Source organism: Nicotiana tomentosiformis, chromosome 12, assembly GCF_000390325.3.
Source record: "Nicotiana tomentosiformis chromosome 12, ASM39032v3, whole genome shotgun sequence".
In the NCBI taxonomy this organism is placed as follows: domain Eukaryota; kingdom Viridiplantae; phylum Streptophyta; class Magnoliopsida; order Solanales; family Solanaceae; genus Nicotiana; species Nicotiana tomentosiformis.
Genome location: NC_090823.1, coordinates 134217097 through 134240114, shown reverse-complemented (window position 1 = coordinate 134240114; position 23018 = coordinate 134217097). Strand labels below are relative to the sequence as shown.

The following is a 23018-nucleotide window of genomic DNA, read 5'->3' as shown; positions in this document are numbered from 1 at the left end:
AATGGAACTGTGTGCTACAAATATAAATATTTCCCTGTCACAACTGTAATATTGGATTTCATGCTACGAATTTGTTATATTTCTTTTAAATTGTGACAGTTATGTAAAGTTCCCGTACTGAAAAGCACATAAGAAACCAACGAAGTGCACTTTGCTTGCAAGGCTGATAATGAAACGAGAGAATTAATCAAAATAGTCGTATATCCAATTGTTTAAACTAAAAATAACTTTTATATATATATATAAAATATGTGTATATCTATGTATAATGAGTGTATAATCTGTAAATATCGACTAGCAATAAACCGCTATTTGGTTTAGGTAAAGATAATTTATGAAAACGTAAAACTAGTGAGAAACAACGTCTTTGAAGGTAAAAATAGCACGGGCTAACCAGTTTTCGAACTGGTAATTTAAAAATAGCCAGCATTTGCAAAGTAATTGAAAAATAGCCATTATTTTGCTGCAACACGGACCGGTCCAGCATAATATACTGGAGATTGGTGCACTTGTGTATGAACTTCGAGCATATTATGCTAGAACTCCAACACGCGGAAAGTTGTAGCATAATATACCGGAGATTGGAGCACTTGTGTATGAACTTCCAGCATATTATGCTGGACCGGTATATTATACCGGAACTCCTGTATATTATGCTGGAGTTCCAAGTATAATATACTGGAACTCCAGTTTATTATGCTGGAGTTCCAATATATTGTTCCAGTATAATATACTCCAGTATATTATACTGGAACTCCAGTATATTATGCTAGAATATTTTTTGGATTCTGAACCGTATTTTCGTTCAGATTTATCTTTACATGAAAAGTGGCTAAATTTCGATTAGTTTTGAAAATATGGCTATTTTTCAATAACCACTTGTAAATCTGGCTATTTTTGAATTTCTCCCTCTTTGGAGCGGGCCAGCCCAAGCGCCAAACAGGCCGACCCGGGTGGAGACCCGCTTTTTCCAGGCCCATTGGAATCCCCATTCCCTTTGCTCAGCGACTCCAAAAATACCAAATAAAGACTTTTGAAACACCAATCAAAAACCCACTGAGCAGCAAAACCGGAAAACCTCGGCGGCCATTGAATTGGAACGAGAGAGAGAGAGAGAGAGAGAGACGCTTGATTTAGTAGTACTATATCAGATACAGAGAGAGGGAGAGAGATAGATAGAGAGAGAGAGAATGGTGTATATAACGTCGTGGGATGACTTTGTGGAGAGATCCGTACAGTTATTTCGCGCCGATCCCGAGAAAGTAATCTTCTAATTTTCCACTACTCCGCTTTATATCCTTTGTGTTTTGCTATTCTTAATCATATATATAATTGATTGATGGTAGTAAGTAAACTTGGTGTTTTTTTGTAGACTCGCTATGTGATGAAATACAGACATTCTGATGGTAAATTGGTTCTCAAGGTCACCGATGATAAAGAGGTGAATATTCCTCTTTTAGCTATAGTTTGCTATTTTCCTTCATAGCTTGTGCATACAATGGTTGCTGAATTGAATCTCAATTATTTCAATTTATTTCTTTTTGGGTGGATTTCTACTGCTGCCATTTCTATCTTTGCATTACAATTTAGTGCAAATGTTTGGGCTCCTTTTGTTGTTGTTCTCTCTTGAATCCTATGTGGGGTGTGTAAAAGCTACAACCTCAGACGAGATTGGCGTTCACGTTTTTATAAAGAAGCACCAAGCAGCTTGTGTTCAATTTTGATGATCGAAGTCAACTTGTGTCATATTTGGGGGATGGAGTTGATGCTATTGAATATGCTTTTTATCATATTGAGTGTGACATATGATGTAATGACGATTAGAGAAAGCATATATATATATGGTCGTTTTGTGCTTAAAATGAAATCATTAAGTGAAGATGGTCATCTTTGGGAAGACTCTGATATAAACTGTTTGGTTGCATAAACTTGATGAGGCTCAAATTTTACATGTATTTAAAGGTCATATTCGATCAAGAGAGTGATCAAATAAGACATGCTTATCTTGAGGAAAAGTCCTAAGATTATTTCGAGAACTATTGTTCCCAAGGATAAGTATTTTTGTTAAAATAAACTTACATGGTTAACTTTAGTAGTTATGTTTACCTAAAAATATTAAATGTCAGGCAGGGTCCTTAATGTTACAATCTTATCCAATATAGAATTATCTTTGTGAATGAATTATTTAGTTTTCGAAGGGTACTTTTATAATAATACAGATATTAATTGTGATTACAATTTTATCCAACTTAGAAAGCACTTATGGAGGGTCAAAAAGTCTATTAGCTTTTCGCGTTGGAGCTTCGTGCATTTAATAATGCATATTATTATGGAGTCGATCATACTTGATGGCATACTTTAGGGTTATTATCTTGTATGTTAGAATTCGTATAGCTCTAACATTGATAAGATAGAACTCCGAAGAGATTCAATGCCGGGAAGGAGTTAAAGTGACAGAATGTGATGAGAACACTGCTTAGTTGGGAAGTAAATGGAAAAGAAATGATTAAGAGGAAAGCAGGTTAAGTTTGTGGAACCAGCTAGTATAACACTTTAGGAAGAACACGATTTTATGCAATGACGCCAACAATTAGACAGCGTTTCGAGAAAAGCTATTATGGTCTAGAGGTGAAGTCATTTGCAATCCTTGGACATTAGCTTCGTTTGGCGGACTGAAATTTTAGACTAGCAAGGACGACTAAGCCAACACTTTATTACCCAGGTAATATTTCTTTTACTGTTCTTAAAATGGATAGTACCACAATCCATAGTATTTACAATAACATGGACCTTTCTCTTTCTTCTTTTTTGAAGCTTATCATGTACATGCGTTTGTTTGGATCTTTGAAGTTGATTCTTCTGGTCAAGAGGCCAAAGAGAAAATTCTGAAAGATGTACAAGTACAACAAAGAAAAAGTTAACTTTTTAAGGGGGGAGAAGGGAAGGGGGAAGACATGTGTAGTCGAAGAGTAGAGAGAACAGGGAGATCTGTTTTCTTAGGTTGTGAATTACCTTTTGCTTCATTGAGACAGTGTTGTTAAAGGCTCATTTGAGGCGTGCTTAAGCCCTGCAGCTCAAGGTATGCACTTCGCCTCACATGCTGCGCTTCAATGCAGGCGAAGCACCAAGGCGCGTGCCTCATTGCCCATAAGTTCTATGTTGATAGCCCATAAGTTCTATGTTGAAAAGTGTTTTGTGCCTTTTTAAACTAAAGGCCACACTTTAATTGCACTTTGCGCTTAAAGCTTTGATTGACCCGTAATGCCTTTTAACACTTTTCACCCCTGACAACACTGCTTTGAGATTACCAGGGAATGACTTCTAATATTATTTCTGTGAAGCTTTACTTGGAGAGGGTGCATATATGGCTTAGCAAAATATTTGTACTATTTGCATCTTCTTGATGCCATCAATGATGTCACTTCATCGAAAAAAATATGGCTTAGGCGTCTAGCAAAACTTTTTGATTCTCAAATCACATATTTTGTATTGTCCAGATATTTTGCTGGAAATCTCTTCTAGGCTTCATATAGCTGCATAAACTTCAGCAGAGGGCACATTAAAATCTTTGATGCAGTGCCTGCCATGCTTTCCTTTCTCTCTCATATTCTTTTATGGTTCAACTCTCACTATGATTCTTTTTTAATAACCGAGAAATCTGTCGTTTCCAGCTTAGAAACTCGATGGATAATGTGTCCGTCCCTTTACCCTTCTCCACTTGAATATCAAACTTAACTCAGAGCGGGATTCGAACTCGTAACGTGCAACTACCAGAAATCCCGCACTGTGCAACCTTCGCCATTGTGTCAAAGAACTGGGCCTCCTTCATCATTTTTTTACCGATCTCTAATTATCCAGCTTGTGGTTAACCTTATTTCTTTTGACTCTCTATGTTTGAACATTAGAAATATATGAAACCTAGAAGAGATTTTATTCTTTTGGCAGCTTACTTGGGTGTCTTAAAATTCTGTCAGAAGCTTCGATGATACCCAAATTCTAAAGTTATATAAGCATCTTTCATGGAAAAGTTATGGAGACTTTGCTGAAAATTTAAAATGCTGCTATGATTCTAATACATTGAGGACACTGTACCAGAGACTTGGCTAAAAATTGGGGACTCTGTATCTCAGAAATTCTCATCCTTCATAGGATACAAATAGTGATGGCCTGGACTTGGAAGTTTCAGGTGGAGACAGTGGCGGAGCCAGGAATTCTAACAAAGGAGATTCAAACAAATGCAGTATCTAAAAGCTTCCCTTACGTTTAAGGAGATTCAACAGTTCATTTACACTCAAAAGATTTGTTTTGTATTATTTTCGAACAAAGAGGATTTAATTGAACACCCGTCCTTACCTTTAGCTCTGCCACAGGGGGGAGATGTTTCACATTGCTGTTTCTTTCGTGGTGTTGGATGAAGTTGTTTTTTCTGTCTTTGCATTATAATTTCTTTTGTTGTTGTTGTTGTTGTTGTTGTCGTTGTTCTCTCATGAATGAAAAGAGGGACATCTGCAGCTCCTTTATGTTATATATTTCCCTTTTATGCATTTGGTATCTCATAAATGTATCCCGTGCTTGGTGAAACTAGTCAAGGAATTTTCCATATGGTTTGCCTTGTTCTAATGGTTTGTATTTTTGAATTTTCTTTCTAGTGTCTCAAGTTTAAGACTGACCAAGCCCAGGATGCCAAGAAGATGGAGAAACTTAACAACATTTTTTTCACCTTGATGGCTCGTGGTCCAGATGGTATTACACTGTCAAACTTTCCTCTCAAGTACCTTGTTTGTATTGTACAAGTAACATTCAATAATAATCTGATGTTAAATCTTGTTGAGTCCGTCTTCTTGATACTTGCATAGCTGCAAGTATCAATAATAATCTGATCTTAAACCTTGTTTGTATTGTACAAGTAACATTCAATGATAGTCTGATCTTAAATGTTGTTGAGTCCGTCTTCTTGAAACTCGCATAGCTGCATAGTTTCCTCACATGATTCTATCTTTGGGCGTATGGGTTCGTGAGCAGTTGTATTTGATACTTGCATAGTTGAATCTCGCCATGCTCCTATCGTCGTAACGCTCTGCATTTTCTTTTTATTGCAGCTGATATATCAGAAGTGGGTGGGAAAGAACAAATGGACGCACAGGCACCTAAGAAGGGGAGAGGAAGGAAACAATAATTTTTTGAGGATTGGTTTTTTGCAATACTTATTGCTGAAGATATTTTTGAAGCCTACAAGGAATTTTTTTTCCCAACTTCTTTTTGTATTATTAGTGGAACAGATCTCTTTGCTTCTTGAAGATAGTCCTTTTCCTGGTTGGTTTCTCTATATAATTTGCAACCTCTGGTCTCGTAGTTTTTTGTCTCTTGCAGAGTTAAACTTGAGAACGATTTACTCGAATAGACAAATGTTATCCAACTAGTCTTACTTTTGCAGATGTGAGAATATTCAAATTCTAAAATTAGAATGCCTGAGATGTTTGGTAACATTTTGAGGGAAAAAATAGTTTCGCTCAAATTCTGTATATGTAAAAAAATTGCTAAAAAAATATAAATGATAATTTTGAATACAGTAAGTCGAGTGATTGTGATAGAATTTCGGACTTACATCTATAATGATCAAATCTTGGATTTGCCTCGAACTATTGCAAACTTTTTCCAGCTTACTGAAAAAGAAAGTAAAACATCAAAAGGGATATTTCAGAAGTCCTGAGAATTTATTCTCTTTTATAATTTTTAAATTCCTTTTCTCTCTTTGTTCCTGGTCATTGCATTTCTTTTTCAGGGTGGGGGAATGATTTAAAATTAAGGGTAATTTATTCTGCATAAAATATTGGGGTTACTGAAAGAGGGCCATTAAATGATTAAAAGCCAACAAGATTCTCTTGAGAAAAGCAATGGCCTAAGGCTGCGTCAACTTTAAATAAGGACAAAAAGCTGCTGAATTCGACGTATTTATTTACTTAAAATGAAATAGTAACTAGATATTATTATTATTATCCTTTTTGGAAGTCAATATTGTCACCTAAATTCTTTATTATTTACCGGAATTTTTTTCTTCATATATAATATTTGAAACTTATTTATCAAAATTATTCTAATTTTGTATATTACCCGTCCTAAACAAGGATTACTTACAAATTATATACAATCCATCATTAGTGCCTTAAATTAGAGGATTTGGTTACATCCTTTTCCTATTTTCTCTCCACTCTTCTTTCAATAAGATTCATTCCAGCTGTGTATTACTTATTTTAAGCCATAATTAGCTTTATTAGCTGAGTAGATATTTTAGGTATCTAACAGTTTTTTGGTGTTAGCTTAGTGTCAGGAGATAACTATCTCTTTTCCTTATCAACAAGCTTTTTAGCTTGTCATGACGGTAACTGGAGAGGTTTGAAATGAGTTGGATGAAAATCCTCCTCGACGATGAGCAGTAAAGAGTTTTTAGTATTCGTGTGTTTGACTCTCCACCATTGACAGCCATTAAAAAGCTTTGAAGCTTTGAATTCGAATTTGGGTTTTCAAAAAACCATTATTTATTTGGATTGGGTGTTGTTGCAAACAATTTGGAATATTGTTTGGAGTTTATATCTCAATTTTGAGGGTGTTTGGTGAAGATTAGACTTGATTTTGGTTGGATTTCAGATTGAAACTCGAAGAAGAAGAAGAAGAAGAAGAAGAATAAGAAGAAGAATGACATACCATATACTTACTAAATTGTAGTAAAGTTATAGTATAATTGTATATAAATTGTATTCTATTGTAGTTATGTATATTTTTTTATTTGAATGTTGTATGAAAGTTGAAAAATAGTTATATAATATATGAATCGTTGTATAAAATTTGTATTTAAGTTATCAATACTATATTTTTACATAAAGTTGTTGATATGTATCAAAATTTGATCAAAGATTTTACGAGGTTAATAACTATCGTGCGGGGCTAGTAAAGTATTATGCTTCACTTGGTTGATTAACTTACCCAATACACTAATCTATCACAAATTAACGAAACCTATTTAAATCAGCACTAAAATGGATACATCGTACTTACAATTAATATTATTCAATTTGATGGTACAACAACATACAAATTTAAAAACAAATTTCGTACAAATTTAATACAAATTGATATATCTACAACAACATACATACTAAAAATAAATTTCATACAACTAATTATATAATATACACTTATTTATAACTTATCTACAACTTTCATACATTATTTTTACCCAGTTAATATATATCTACAACATCATACAACTTAAATACAATTTTCATATAAATTTTATACAATATGTCTTTTTGTATATTTTGTATCTGATTTGTATATATTTTGTATCTGATTTGTATATATTTTGTATGTGGTGTGTGTCTCTTCCTCTCTAAAATTCCGATCAAAACTTTCTCTCTTGATACAATTTTAATACATATCAATAACTTTATGTAAAAAGATTACATATAAATTTTATATAACGATCCATACATTATACATCAACTTTCATACAACATTCAAATAAAAATATATATATAACTATAACAAAATACAATTTACATACAATTATACTACAACTTTACTACAATTTCGTAAGTATATCATATGCTCTTCTTCTTCTTCTTCGAGTTTCAATCCGAAATTCAACCAAAATCAAGTCTAATCTTTATCAAACACCCTCAAAATTGAGATATAAACTCCAAACAATATTCCCAATTATTTCCAACAACACTCAATCCAAACAAATAATGATTTTTGAAAATCCAAATTCGAATTCAAAGTTTCAAAACTTTTAATGGCTGTCAATGGTGGAGAGTCAAATACCTTCAAAATTTATTGATTGACAATTTCAAATTGAATATCAATTGTGCAACATGAAAGGAAATTGTTAAGTTAAAACTCTATAGTAAAACGATTGAAATCCATTGATGAATTTCATTAAAAATATATACAACATGAAAGGATAAAAAATAGAGAATATCAGATGAAGAAAAATTGGGGAAAGAACAGAGAATGAGAGATTGAGAGAGAGAGAGAGAGAGCAAGAGAGAGAGAGCGTAGGAGGGAGAGAGAATAAGGATGAAAAATAATTGATTATTTATTCAATTCATAATATAAATGGATACTCATTTAATTCATAAAGTGTATATAATTGGTAAATTGTATATGCATATGTAATTAAATTGAAACTTGAGTAGGGAGAGTAATAAAGTTTCAAATAGTGTATATGAAAGATGAAAATTCCTTATTTACCTTGACTTATTTGTACAGAGTACGGAGTCATAAGTATTAATGTTAATACTATTTCGTGCACATATATGTATAATATATTTTTAAATACATTAAGAGAATAATACAGATAACTTATATGTTCAGAAACTTAAATACATTTCTACTTGATGTGTAAGTACACCTTCATTTTTTCGTACCTACACATGTATTTGAAACGTACTTGCATTGGATACCCAGTTACCCACTGTATTGGGTTGACATTGTTTTCACAAATTAAAATTGGAATAAGAAAAAGAACTGAGAGAAGAAAAGTTCATTACGGACTTTCCTCTTGAAATTTTGGAAAAACAATGCATACGAACGCCATGATGCTAATAAAAGTCCGGTGCACTAAACTCCTGTTATGCGCAAAGTTCAGGGAAGGTCCGAACCGTAAGGGTCTATCGTACGCAATCTTATCCTGCATTTTTGCAAGAGATTATTTCCACGGCTCGAACCCGTGACCTCCTAGTCATATGGCAGCAGCTTTATGCCAAGAGTTTCCTTCAATACCGCGATGTGAGTGACAAAATTAACCACCAAAGATTTTAGGGGTGGAGTAAGTAACCTTCTATCCTTAATCACATGTCTCGGGTTCGAGTTTTAAATAATTTTGTTTAAAAGGACCTTCTTATTCTCATGGCTAAATCGAATCATATTTAGTAAAAAACGCTTTACCCTTAATAGCATATTTGTCAAGTTTTTTTGGGGCCAAAAGTGCTTTTGGCCAAAAGTTAAGGTGTTTGACCTAATTTTTAGAAGGAAAAAAAAAAAAATTTTTGAGGAGAAGAAGAAGTTTTTCAGAAACAGAAAAATGTAGTTTCTCCCAAAAAGTACTTTTCTAAGAAACACTTTTAAGAAAAATACATTTAAAAATAATTTTCAAAAGTTTAATCAAACACTAATTAATGTTCAAAAATACTTTTCATATTAGTTAGCCAAACAAACCGATTCTCTCAAAAAAATTACTTTTTTGAAAAGCGCTTGTCTGTCTTGGCAAACAAGCTATTAATAGACTTTTCTATGCGAATCATAATTAGTGATTCCAAAGTAAATAGCGCCGATCGAAACTAAAAAAAGACAAAATTAAAATAAACGTCCCTTTTCCAATTCATTTAATCTGTTTCCTTCGTTGTAATTTCCAAAAGAAAAAAGATAGTACATAATTTTATTTCCTATTTTGTCCTTATCTCTCTTTTGATCATAATCACCATCATATTACAACACAAACATGACTCATCTTATATTTATGGCGTTTTCTGACTTTTGTCTATCACCCCCTGTCGACTCATCTTCTCAAAATTCTTCTTATTATTAACTAAAAATTATAATTTATATTACGAATATTTTGTACTGAAGAATTTAAATTGTACATTATATCCTGCTCTTACCATGTCGATTTGTCGCCGGATAATCACCGGCGAATTGTCGTCGCCGGTGAGCCGTCATGTTCCGGCAACAAAACTTCCAGCTCGGTCACCGGTTCATTATGTTAACTTCAATCACCGGCCGGCAATCATCAGCAGATCAACGACGACGAAATGTTACGTAATTGAGGCAGTGGAATCCGCCGTCGTACTCCGTCGCGGCGTCGGCGGAGGCGGGAATGGGAAGTGGAGGAGGTGGTGTGCGGTGGGAGATCAGGTGGTGGAGATTAATGATAGCCGGAAAAGTAGAGATCAGACGGCGGAGATAATGGTTGCAGCGACGGCTACGGTGGTGCTAGGTGTAGGGAATCGGGTGCTTTACAAGCTGGCTTTAGTTCCTTTGAAGAACTATCCTTTCTTCCTGGCTCAGCTCGCCACTTTTGGGTACTTTTTCTTTTCTCATTGAAAAATAAATTATGAATATTTCTACTCCACCTGTCTCATTTTACCTGAAGATATTTAATTGAAAATGAAATTTATATTCTTCTTTTTTTTTTTAAGAGAGTTCAAAGTTAAAATGCTAAATATCTAAACATGTAAAAAAAATATTTACATCAATGGATCATTTAAAAGATAATTGCATGTAATTCTTTTTAATTAACATTAATTGATAATCTAGAATAAATAGTTAGTAAGTTGTTATAGTAAGTTAAATTATACTAATGGTGTATAAAACTTTAATCCGTATAAAAAAATATTATTCTTTTTAAAGATATAGTAAAAATAAAAGTGTGTCAAATTGGGACCGAGAAATTACAATTTGCCTATGGATAATATTGCTTATCAATTTTTGGAAAGTAAAATGAGGATTAGAAGTTATTGACTTTTGTGCTAATTGTTTTATTATTTGTTTTTACCATTTGAAATGAGAGTGAGTCCGTCCATGAACGAAGACAATGCTCTCTTTGCTGATTAATACGGTTAAAGTTAAACTTTAAAATGAAAGAAAATCAAAATTAAAATTTTAATTAAACCATAATGCGAAAATAGAAAATTAATTGAATTTTGACACCTTCCGCTTTCCTAGGATCAAATTAATTGAATTTTGACTAACATTAGAAATTTATCGTTTTGTTATTTTGGTACTAGAAAAAGTTTGTACTCCCTCCGGTCACTTTTGGGCGCTTTTTAACTTTTCACGCCCCCTAAGAAATAATAAATGAAGTGCATAATTTATCATATTACCCATATTAATTAATGCATATTTTATTGAATTTGAAAAAATAATTTGAAATAGTAATAAATAATGTGGGTAAAAAAGAAAAAAAATTATTGTCTTTCTCTTGATATACGTTAAGTGCAAAGTAAAAGTGAATATTTGTTTTTAGTATATATGCCAAGTAAAAGTGACCTGAGTGAGTAACTTTTTTTGTGTGGGTATATTTAGAATACAATAGATTTTACATGTTATGTTACCATTTTTAGAAGTTCACATCATCACATGGAAGTTTCTGTATGTTTTTATAAATTTGTTTTTCTTAGTAATTGGCAACGTAAATCCATTTTGTAATGTGTGCCGGTATCTGGAAAACAGAAATTTCTTTCCAAAGAAAGAAAAGGAAAAGTTGTAAAATCATGTCACGTGAGAAAATTCGAAGATCACGTGATAGTAAGGGTAGTAAAGTCATTTAGACTTGTTACCTTTTTATATCAGCCAGTCTTTGTCAAAGTGGGTGCCAACAGGCTAGGGCAATAGAGTCATTTTCTTATCTTGATAATGCACCTTACTGATTCACAACGAAAGAATATAACTTTGCACGTCTCTTTCATTTTCATCACTTCCCCACAAAGAATGAACTTTTTTGGTCCAAAATAAATAAATTTATTTGACTGCACTTTGGACCCACTAGACCATAGACTATAGTTTTCCAGTGAATGTAATGATGCATGATCAATTATTGGAGGGGTAGGTTTTTTATTTTAGATGCACAAAGTGTTTTGCATTGAAGAAGCAGGTCGGGAGAAAAGGTCGCACTCCAAAAAATGTTATATCATAGAAATAGGGTAAAATAATATATGTACATATATTGTTGAATCTCATTAATAAGGAAAAATAGATTATGTACATATATTAATCCCAAACATAAACTTCAAATTCTAATTTCGCCTTTTTTCGGAATAATTGAAAAACTATTGTTAATCTTTATGGTAGGAAAAAAATGGATTTAATTTGTGATAGTTAAAAAGAAAATAATTAAGTATTATCCCTAGAACGAGTTTTACGCAAAGGCGGCTTAACAAAGTTGCTGGCCTAAAGCAAAATTTTTTATGAGCCCTTAATTTTTTTTAAACCTTTAATATGATATTTACAAAAATAGTTGGTCGAATTTACTATTACTTTTTCTAGTATACATAGATTATACAATGATTATACACATATTATAAATATATTATACATCGACCGACTATTTTAAGTTTGAACACTTGGATAGTCAGCTATTCAAGTTAATTATTTAATTTAAAAACTATCTTTCTAGTTTTTTGAGATGTAAAATTGTTAATAATTTTTTAATCAATTTCTTCTAATATTCTTTTTCGATCGACAATATAGCTAATCAATCACATGATTAAAATAATCCTCTTTTCAATTTGTATTAAAATAAACTTGTAATTTTTGAAGAAATTGGACATAAAACATACTATTAATAAAGGGGGGAAGGTGGGGTCTAAAGCCATTGCCTTAGTGGCTTTGGCCTTGAGCCGGCACTGGTTTTACATTCTATATTACACAATGTCACTGAAAAAATGTTCCTGCAATATGATTTTGCTCTATGTTGTTTGTGATAATGGGTCAAATTGTGATATCTGATGAAAGGAGATAACTTTATTACTCAAATTTATAAACGGAGATTGAATTGTACCTTTTTTTGCTTGGCTTCCAAATTTAGTTCAAACGATGCTTTAAATGAGATGAGTCAGAAACACCAGAACTGTTATAAATATTACATTGGTTGTGATGAACTGGTTATTTAGTTAACATTTTCAACAGCTACACAAGTTCAATTAAGTCAACTTAATTAGGTAGTGTAAAAAGTGCAAATGGAACTCTTTGATATTGTGATTAAAGTAACTGTAAATATTCCACTATCACTTAACTCATACACTAAGACTAAAAAAAAAGCAGTTCATGTGCATTATTGTACTTGTTAATGTTTTATTGGTTCTGTAATGCAATCATAAAAAAGTGATTAAGTAGTATTGTGCAGCTTTGCTAGTTTAATTTACGCTACTTGTCATTGTTTGATGGCCCTAATGTGGAGACTAGGTTTAGCATAACATTTTAACTGTCAAGTGGCTGTTTTTCTATTCTAATACTAGCCATTGATAGTATTCACTTGGTTTAAGATCTACTAGTTTTTCTGTCCCATTTTAGCATGTGCTCTCGACCTAGATCCAAACTGTCACGACCAAAACTCCCAATCTATCGTGATGGCGCCTATCTCGATACTAGGCAAGCCGATAATCTCAATAAACCAAAACTTCTCTTTAAGGTTGAAAATATAATTTTTAAATACAATACAAACACTCCCCAAAACCCGGTGTCACTGAGTACATGAGCATCTAATATGAATACAAGTCTGGAAAATATAGTCTATAATAGTTTGAGACCAAATACAGTAAACAAAGAGATAGAAAAGGAGAAACAAGGTCTGCGGAACACGGCAACTACCTCAAAATCTCCTCAAAATCAACCGCGCGAAAGGATCAACACCCGCTATGTCCGGGATCACCTGGATCTGCACACGAAGTGCAGGGTGTAGTATGAGTACAACTAACTCAGCAAGTAACAATAATAAATAAGGAACTGAAGATAGTAACGAGCTACACAGTTATGGTTCATTTCAGTAATTCCAGCAAAGAATAGACATGCTATCAAATCTGGCAGTTTAATGTCAAATCAATTTTTATACAGTTCATGTAATCCGTATATCAACAATCTTTCAGAGATTTCATAACAATGACAGATAGCAACTAAGTGCAACAACAAATGGAAATCAAGTACAACCTTTAGGACAACAATCACTCACTGGGCTCCCAGCCCTCATCACTAACTCTCAATGGGTACCCGCGCTCACTGGGGGTGTACAGACTCCGGAGGAGCTCCTACAGCCTAAGCGCTATAATCTGCACGGACAATTCACGTGCCATAATATAAATATCTGGATCTGCACGGGTAACTCACGTGCTGCACGACCAACTCACGTGCTATAGTATAATATAAGGATCCGCACGACCAACTCATGTGCTGCACGGCCAACTTACGTGCTATAGTATAATATAAGGATCTACACGGCCAACTCACGTGCTATGATATCAATATCTCACAATCAGACCCTCGGCCTCTCTCTCAGTCATGAATCTCTCCAGTCTCTCGGGCTCTCATTAATCATGAAATCAGCCCAAACAACAATGATATGATGTATCAATAATAATAACAAAGACTGAGATAAAATGTGCAAGTAAAAACTGAGACTGAGTACATATAGCATTTAGCAGGCAATTCAACAAGTACGCGACCTCTGTGGGTCCCAACAGTACTATCATATAGCCTAAGCATGATTTCCAACATGATTTACAGTCAAATTTTATCAACACATAAAGAGCATATAACTAACAACAAATTATTCAACTTTACAGTTTTTCGGGACGGACCAAGTAACAACCCCCTCGGTGCACGCCCACACGCCCGTCACCTAGCATGTGCGTCACCTCCAAAATAATCACATGATACCAAAATCCGGGGTTTAATACCGTCAGGACCAGATTTAAAATTGTTACTTACCTCAGAGCGTGAAATTCTTTACTCTACTATGCCTTTGCCTCGTAAATCGGCCTCCGAATGCCTCGAATCTAGTCACAAATAATTCGTTTTAATCAATAAAATTTATTGGAATTAATTCCATAAGAAAATGTTAATTTTTCATAAAAATCCGAATTTTAGCCCATTCCACCACGTCTCGGAATCGGGTAAAAGTTACAAAATAGGAACGCCCATTCCACCATGAGTCTAACCATACCAAAATTACTAAATTCTGATAACAATTCGGCTCTCAAATACTCAAATTTATCCAAGAGGGTTTTCAAACTTTTCTAACTTAATTCACCAATTAAATGATAAAAACAACCATGGATTCGGGTAATTTAACTAATATTGAGTTAAGAACACTTGCCCCGTTGTTGCCTCTGAAAATTTCCCAACAATCGCCTCAATCCGAGCTCCAAATCGTTAAAAATAGAAAATGGGACTTCTAAACTTTCTGTCCAGACCTCTCTTCTTCGCGAACGCGACAGATCCCTCGCGTTCGCGAAGCACAACTAGACTGCCAACAAATTTAACTCTTCGCGAACGCGACCACGGCTTCGCGAACGCGAAGATTTACCAGCTCATACCTTCGTGAACGCGACCACCACCTCGCGAATGTGTAGAACAAGGACTTGGGGTCCCCAATAGCCTCACTCTTCTTCGCAAACGCGACACCACTCATGCATTCGCGATGCACACACAGACCATACCTTCGCGTCCTCCCCTTCGCGAACGCGAAGAACTAAACCTCACACTCAGAAAACACTCTTCGCGAACGCGTCCTGCTCCTCGCGTTCGCGATGCTTCCACAGTCCACACCTTCGCGAACGCGAAGAACAAAGTTCTGCAACAAAAACCAGAAATATCTGCTACTTCTCTAAGTCCAAAAATGACCCGTTGAGCATCCAAAACACACCCGAGGCCCCCGGGACCTCAACCAAACATACCAACAAGTCCTAAAACACTATACAAACTTAGTCGAAACCACAAATCACATCAAATAATACTAAAATCACAAATCATCCTCCGATTCAAACTTAAAGAACTTGAAACTTCCAAATTCGACAACCGATGCCGAAACCAACCAAACCACGTCCGATTGACCCCAAATTTTGCACATAAGTCATATGCAACACTACGGACCTACTCCACTTTCCGGAATCGGATTCCGACCCCGATATCAAAATTTTCACTACCGGTCCAAAACTCCAAAATTTCGACTTTCGCCATTTCAAGCCTAAATGAGCTACGGTCCCCCAAAACACATTCCGGACACGCTCCTAAGTCCATAATCACCATACGGAGCTATTGGAATCATTAAAACTCTATTCCGGGGTTGTTTAAACATACGTCAACATCTGGTCAACTATTTCAACTTAAGCTTCCAACATGAGATTCATTCTTCCAAGCTAACTCCGAAATACCTTAAAACCAAAACCGACAATTCACACAAGTCATAATAACTCGTAGGAAGTTGTGAAGGACCTCAAATAGTTGAAAGGAGCGTAAATGATCAAAACGACCGGTCGGGTCGTTACACAAACTTTCTACTCATGTGTTCCTTGATTATGTCGGACTCTTCTTGTACTACCAGCATTTTTGCGAATCGTTAAGATGGTTAACTTTTGACTTTTAATATAAGATGGTATCAATATGTAACCAGCAGTCTCCTATCTACGAGTTTAAGGGATCATGAAGTAGGTGAAAACAGAAACTCTGCAACTCATTTTCATCTAAAAGGTGTATTAATATGCCACAAGTAGCCTCCACAATCCACATAATGATTTTATTGCATGAAAGGTGAAAAGGAGGAACAGAGAATCATTTAGGATTTCTTACTTCTTTTCCTTACATCTGTCAAATTTGGGCATACAAATCATTACGTCTAATATAACGAAAATAGTATATGTTTTTTTTTAAATGTAAATGTGAATATCCATTACTGAATCAATAAGTAACAAATAACAATAAGAAAGTAAAAACTCTTTATTTTAGGATATGCTGATTTTTCTGAGCACAATGCATCAACAATTAAAAATTAGTAGTGAACATATTTGTTACTGAATTACTTCTTTTTTGCTTCTTGTTCCTCCTTTCACCCAGATATGTACTCGTATACTTCACTATCTTATATCTTCGGTATCATGCTGGCAAGGTCACTGATGAAATGCTTTCCCTTCCAAAAACTCCATTTGTTGCTGTTGGTCTATTAGAGGCTCTTGCCGCTGCGTCTGGCATGGCTGCTGGAGGTAATACAAAGTTCATGCTGAATCACATTACTAGAATCTCCACCAGATGTTTTTAATTATCTTCTTTGCTCACATTGGATTTTCTTGCCTGATTTTGTTGTTCCCTTTATCAACTAGGATATTAATAAAAAAATATTATATCTGCATGTGCTTTTATTGCAAACTTGACATGTGTCACATTTTGTATGTAGTAGATAATTAACTGCTAAATGAGACTAGAGAAGAGGATAGAAATTTGACATTTGAAAGTAAAACTCAAAAGCCAGAAAAAGGGACACTCTGAAGCTTATATGATAAATAAGACAGTGACACCATTGCAGCTGTTTCCGTTACATAAAAAAATAGATTGCGAGTCATGTAACACTTATTGACCTACGCTTGGAAATGAAGAAACTTGTATAGAAAGGTTTAAATCTTGTGATTGAATAATAAATGAAATTCAAAGTATGTGTTGTGTTGAGTGATGAAGTTGTCCCACTTGGGTTGTATGAAGGTTTCCAAAGAGGTTTAGAAAATTGGGCTAGTCCACCTGATTCTTTCACATTGTGGAAGGTGATCTTTGATCTAAATAAGTAGTTTATGTGCATCATATCAATCAATGGAGGATATTGGAGTTGCCTCATGATCAATTACCATTCTCTAGAGCCAACGCATTCTAATGATTGATGTAGAGCATAAACAGTATCAGTGTGATGCTATTGAAAGATAATAGAACTGGCATGAGTTGAGTATTTCTACGTCTATGCCGTTTAGATGTTAGGAACCTGAAAATGAAAGTGATATCCTTCAAAAATTGAAGAAGATATGAAACACAATCCTCTAAGTTGATTATGCTTAATCAAAGTGTAAATGCAAAAAAGTACCTAAGTTGATTGCAAACATCTAAACACATTTTATTGTCTACGATATACAAAATGTCATTTTGACAACACTTAAACAAGAAATTGATGTGCAAATTTGTTGACAGCTTGTTAGATTTTTCAATTAGTCCTTGGACTAATTGTAAGTTGATTATGCTTAATCAAAGTGTAAATGCAAAAAAGTACCACAAGTAATTGCAAACATCTAAACACATTTTATTGTCTACGATATACAAAATGTCATTTTGACAACACTTAAACAAGTAATTGATGTGCAAATTTGTTGACAGCTTGTTAGGTTTTTCAATTAGTCCTTGGACTCATTTATATGAAGCCCGTTATTCTGGCTCTTCTGTGAATATCAGAATTTACATAGCTCTGTCGATTTTTAGTTCTGAACTTAATCCTCTGTTGTTATCCTCCTTTCAAACAGCTATTCTTTCGGGGGCCACAATTCCAATACTCTCCCAGGTAATAATAATAATTTGAAATTTGTCTCCTTTCACTTTTCTATGAACTTCTGGTGAAGACTGATTTTTTGAAAATCTACTAAAAGTGATCCGTATGATGGTAGGTTTTAAGGAAATCAATCCATCAGATCAAGTGCTTATGTCTGTTGGTACAATAGGAAGAATACCGGCAATTTGATTTTGCATGATGTTTACTTAGAAGATAGGGAAACAAAATTAAAACTGGGAGTGAGAACTAATATAGAAGTTACTAGACTGCATTAATATATATTGTTCCAACATTATAATCTTCTATCATAAAACAGTTTCTATTGAAGACAGATATTGTTTGAACAGTTTGATACTGGACATTAGGGTTCATTTCTGAACTTCACTTCTTCTTTGAGTACTTTTAGGAGCATGGCCTAAAATTATGGTTACATTAGCTGTAAATTCTTGTATTGAGAAAGGTTGAATTGGTCATCGTAAAACCAAATGATTTAGACAATTGGTAGTCTCTTAGAATGTGCAGTTGGATCCGCAATGATCTTGTACTGACAAAAGGCACACGTAGCACAATGGAGGATAAGATACGTGTACGCCGCCTGAGACATTTTGGTTATATCTTATGTAAACCTTGGTCTATAGCTGTGACATTATAATAAGTGGAAGTGTTAAAGCAACACAAGGTAAACCTAAAATTTTGTGATCCTTTATCTTAAAAGATATACATTCTCTTGGTATCTGTTCATACTTAGCAAAGAACATAACAAAATAAAGGCAAAAGATTCGTATAGAGCATTACCTACTAGTTAGAACTAAAACTTAGTCGTGTTGGTACTACATTTGGTGTGAAATTTGTAGGAGTCTTTTTGGTTTGTTTAGGCATTCATTTGTTAGTATAATATGCAGAACACCTCTAGTGCTAAAAACCCCTAATTTGTTTTAGAAAACAAATTGTTGAGTAGTAAAATGGAATGGGTCCAATTGGAGCCGAATGGATACTGAAGAAACCTACTAGTTTGGAATTGAGGCGAATTACTTGTTATTGTACTAACATGATTGTAGGCTTAGTTTGTTTAAAACTTCCTTCAAAGTGGAATTGAATGGGTTAATTAACTTGTCCATCTGTTGTTCCTTGCAGAGTTTTCTTGTCTGGCAACTTCTCCTGTCTTTTATTTTCCTCGGGAGAAGATATAGTCTCAACCAGTTGTTTGGGTGCTTTCTCGTGGCTGTTGGTGTTATCATAACTGTAGCAAGGTTTGCAACACAATTGCTTTCAATTGCAACACTTGAAAAACTTTGTTCAAGTGGCTGGAAGTTTCAAGCCTTTTGAGATCTGAAAGCCTCATCATTCATTTCGTTTGTGGTGATAATTCTTCTAAAACAGACAATGACCGTGCTTGTCTTGGACCTAGCCATGCATTTTGGGCTGGTCTTGGCCTCAATGATGCATTCACTTAACCCCCACCCCCCCACCCCACCCCCCAAAAAAAAAAGAAAAAAAAAGGTTCTTCCTAAAGCCGATTCCCACCTTACTGTCAAAAGAGTGGTCTTTTATTATTCAACATCTATATGCGTCATATCATTTAGTAAAACGCTACATAAAATCTGTGATTCACCGGTAGTCCGAAGAAGTGGTGCATTGTGCTTTCTCTTTCTGCATATGCCTGCTGCTCAGCTGTCAATACACATCATCAATCTTCTCCTAGTCAAATTGTTTTCCATTGAACTAGTGCATTTGAGAAACAAATAAGATATTTCTAAAATTCTAAGTATCTATATCAACGTCAGTCTCTGAAGTGTCCATCATGTTAGCACAATCCAAATTAATTTCTTATTCCCAATACATGTGTTTTGTTGGGCTAGACTGCCAAGTTATATATCTTATGAATAGGTGAAAGATTTGAAGTGATAATCTACTCCCAACAAGAGTTATCCTCTTTGGAAAATATTGAGATAATCCTAGTTTATAACCAAGTTTGAACGAGGAGGAACTAAACTTTCGAGTGGTTGTTTATATTCCTGATTATCTCCTTAATTTGCAGTGGATCTAGTGCTGGTTCTTTGGTGGAAGCTGGAATATTTTGGAGTCTTTTGATGATAGTTTCCTTTTTGTTCCAAGCTGCAGATACTGTCTTAAAGGTTCATACCTTCTCTTTTGTTCATATTTTCTTCTTCCAATAGGGTTTTCCCGTTTTGTCATCTTCATGATTGCACTATGATTTACCTGGAGAATTGATTTTTCTTATGTGCAGGAAGTAATATTCTTGGATGCTGCTAAAAGACTGAAGGTAGACATTTGCTTTTGCAATTAAAAGTTACAAAACCATATTGATATTTGAATAAGAAGCTATTTTTTTTTGTTATTGTTAGAACAGTCCTTTTGGAGTAGATGATATTATTATAGTGCACATACTAAGATCTGATGGTTGTTATCTTAATTTACAATGGTATAAGCAGGTAGGTACTGTTGATCTGTTTGTCGTGAACTCCTATGGATCCGCTTACCAGGTAGGCATCTTTACTGTTTTATCATTCACTGTATTCTTTTCTTTGAATGAATTACTGAAACTGTTTAGATATCTTTTGCAGGCAGTTTTTATATGCCTTCTCCTCCCATTTTTGTCGAAGTTATGGGGTGTTCCATTTACTCAACTGCCAAACTACCTTAGAGATGGTGCTGCATGCTTTTTGAACATCGGCACATTATCCGGTGGTAAGTAGTGAAATATTTTGAGCTCAGCTTCATCTATGAAAGTATATCATTTCATCAATGATGCTCATAAGTGTCAATAACTAACTAGTTTCTGATGATGACAAAAGAAAAAGCATGAATGGTGACTAGGGTTATTTCACATTTTTTATCCAGTTTCTCATATGTATGTTGCTAAGAAAATGAACCATGGACCTGACTCGACCCCAAAAAGCTAGATCATGAGGTTTACTAAATCTTTGATGGTTCACTGCACTCTTGTTTCTTTGTTTCTTCTTAATTTACGACACTCTGATTCAAAGACAGAACACTGATTGTAGTTGCTTCGTTCTTGTCTTGTTCTAGGGTGTGATGGTGCACCTCTTTTACCGCTGCTGTTTATCATTGTAAACATGGGTTTCAATATTTCATTGTTACACCTGCTTCAGATTTCCTCTGCTGTGGTATCTTGTCTCGCGTCAACAGTTTCAGGTATTTTAAAGCAGATTTAGTCTCAGTTTATTGCAGTCGAACCTTTTCTTCTAGATGAGTATCTAGTTACTGACCTTGATTGCCTTTGATACTTCCCATTGCAGTACCAATATCCGTCTTTTTATTCACATTGCCATTACCATATCTTGGAGTTGCGTCCTCCCTCCCGCCTGGTTTTGTAGCAGGAGCCATCATCCTTGTTCTGGGAATGCTTATTTATACTTGGAGACCATTAAATCGCCTAAATAATCAGGGAGTTGATAACTGCCACTGTTAACTTGTGGTCCTTGTCACATTTTGAGGGAGAAGAAGTTACGATACCATTCCTCCAACTCCCACACAAAGCAAATGAGGCATCAAGACTTGCATGGTAAATTGTGTTATAACCTCTCAAACCTCTTTTCTGAATTAAAATCAATCAGGGGAGTTTTGACAGGATTATAACTCGAATCCATTGCTCTTTTTAAATGCATGGAGTCTGTACCATTCATGTCCTTAGAAAGTTGGAGGTTGTAAGGAAGAAGTTTGTTCCCATGCCAAAGTTGTTTCTTGTATGTATACAATGCAGAAGGCCGGTTTCGCCATAAGTTAATTGTTCAACAGAACGAAAAATGGTACGAAAATCTGCTCCTGGATTTTGGCTGTATTTCTGTTGTAAACTTGTACCATTAATTTTTCAAAGTAGGATTTTACCTACAATTATTTTTCTAGACACATTCTGGAGGTTCTGGCAAAGTCAATTGATGACAAACTGTATATGGTTATTATTTCAGAAAGAAACCACGTGTTGTTAAAGCTCTTCAAAGTTAATTCTTAGACATTATTTCATTTTGCTGGTTTGAGACTATTCACCAATATTATTTTGAGGAAGATTTCTTTTTCTTTATTTATTTATCGGAAAAGGTCCAAATATGCCCTTATACTATACGAAATTGAGCACATTTGCCCTTCGTTAATACTTTAGCTCAAATATGCCCTTACCGTCACATAGTTGGTCCATATATGCCCTTAGAGTTACACAGTTGGCTCATATATGCCTTTTTCAAAACGGAATCCACCCAAACTAATTAGCTCTTTCGTTAATTGTATTATTTCCTTTTTATTAGTACTTTTTTTTCTTTACCTTTCTCTTTTCTTTTCTTCTCTTTTTTTCCTTTTTTCCCCTCCCTTATCCGATTTCCTCCATTACTGATGTCTTCTCCATTTTCATCACCAATTTCACTTAGACAAAACTCATAAATTCCAATTACTAAGAAAATTCTCCCATAAGAATATTTTTATAGATCATATGTTTTTCAATTTTTTATTTTTTACTGAACATATATTTAGTTCTAAAAAATTTAACAAAGTAAGATTGAAATAATATTTATGGAACAAAAAATCCGAAAATCCAACAAAATCGAACAATCCAAACCGATATAATTGGTTTGGTTTGATTTTGATAAAAATCAAACCAACCCGTTCCATGTACACCTCTAATTTACATAGTTAATAGAAAAAATAGAAAATGTCCAGCTGAAAAAAGACTAACAACTCAAATTTATAACACTACAATTTGAACTCTAGGCTTTTAATAATTAAATTATCTTTCTGGAAACAATTTAAATATTTTGGTCTTTTAAGTATTGTTAAAGGTTGAGACGTTTTTATTATTTAAAAGTTTAAACCATAATTTTTGGAATAATTTAATTTAATTTATTTAGAGGGCCAGTGAAATTGGAACTTGATTACCTTATGGAGAATTTTCTTAGTAATTGGAATTCATGAATTTTGT

The 23018-nt window shown here is 34.3% G+C and overlaps 2 protein-coding genes across 3 annotated transcripts; both read left to right on the top strand.

The window, feature by feature from the left end:
* Positions 1 to 1021: 1021 nt before the first annotated feature.
* On the top strand, positions 1022 to 5419 carry LOC104098703 (signal recognition particle 9 kDa protein). Its single transcript, XM_033656772.2, has 4 exons — positions 1022 to 1262; positions 1373 to 1441; positions 4650 to 4743; positions 5100 to 5419. The coding sequence occupies exons 1-4, from the start codon at positions 1191 to 1193 to the stop codon at positions 5174 to 5176; spliced, it is 312 nt and encodes a 103-aa protein (XP_033512663.1). The 5' UTR covers positions 1022 to 1190; the 3' UTR covers positions 5177 to 5419.
* Positions 5420 to 9359: 3940 nt separating this feature from the next.
* Positions 9360 to 22072, top strand: LOC104098701 (protein CLT3, chloroplastic). Of its 2 annotated transcripts, XM_009605505.4 has the most exons (10): positions 9360 to 10079; positions 16603 to 16748; positions 18042 to 18079; positions 19202 to 19317; positions 20106 to 20202; positions 20316 to 20351; positions 20521 to 20571; positions 20653 to 20776; positions 21119 to 21244; positions 21349 to 22072. In XM_009605505.4, the coding sequence occupies exons 1-10, from the start codon at positions 9661 to 9663 to the stop codon at positions 21519 to 21521; spliced, it is 1326 nt and encodes a 441-aa protein (XP_009603800.1). In that variant the 5' UTR covers positions 9360 to 9660; the 3' UTR covers positions 21522 to 22072. The 2 variants fall into 2 exon arrangements, with proteins under 2 accessions (XP_009603800.1, XP_009603801.1); XM_009605506.4 differs by lacking the exon at positions 20521 to 20571 and having other exon boundaries at positions 20692 to 20776.
* Positions 22073 to 23018: the final 946 nt, after the last annotated feature.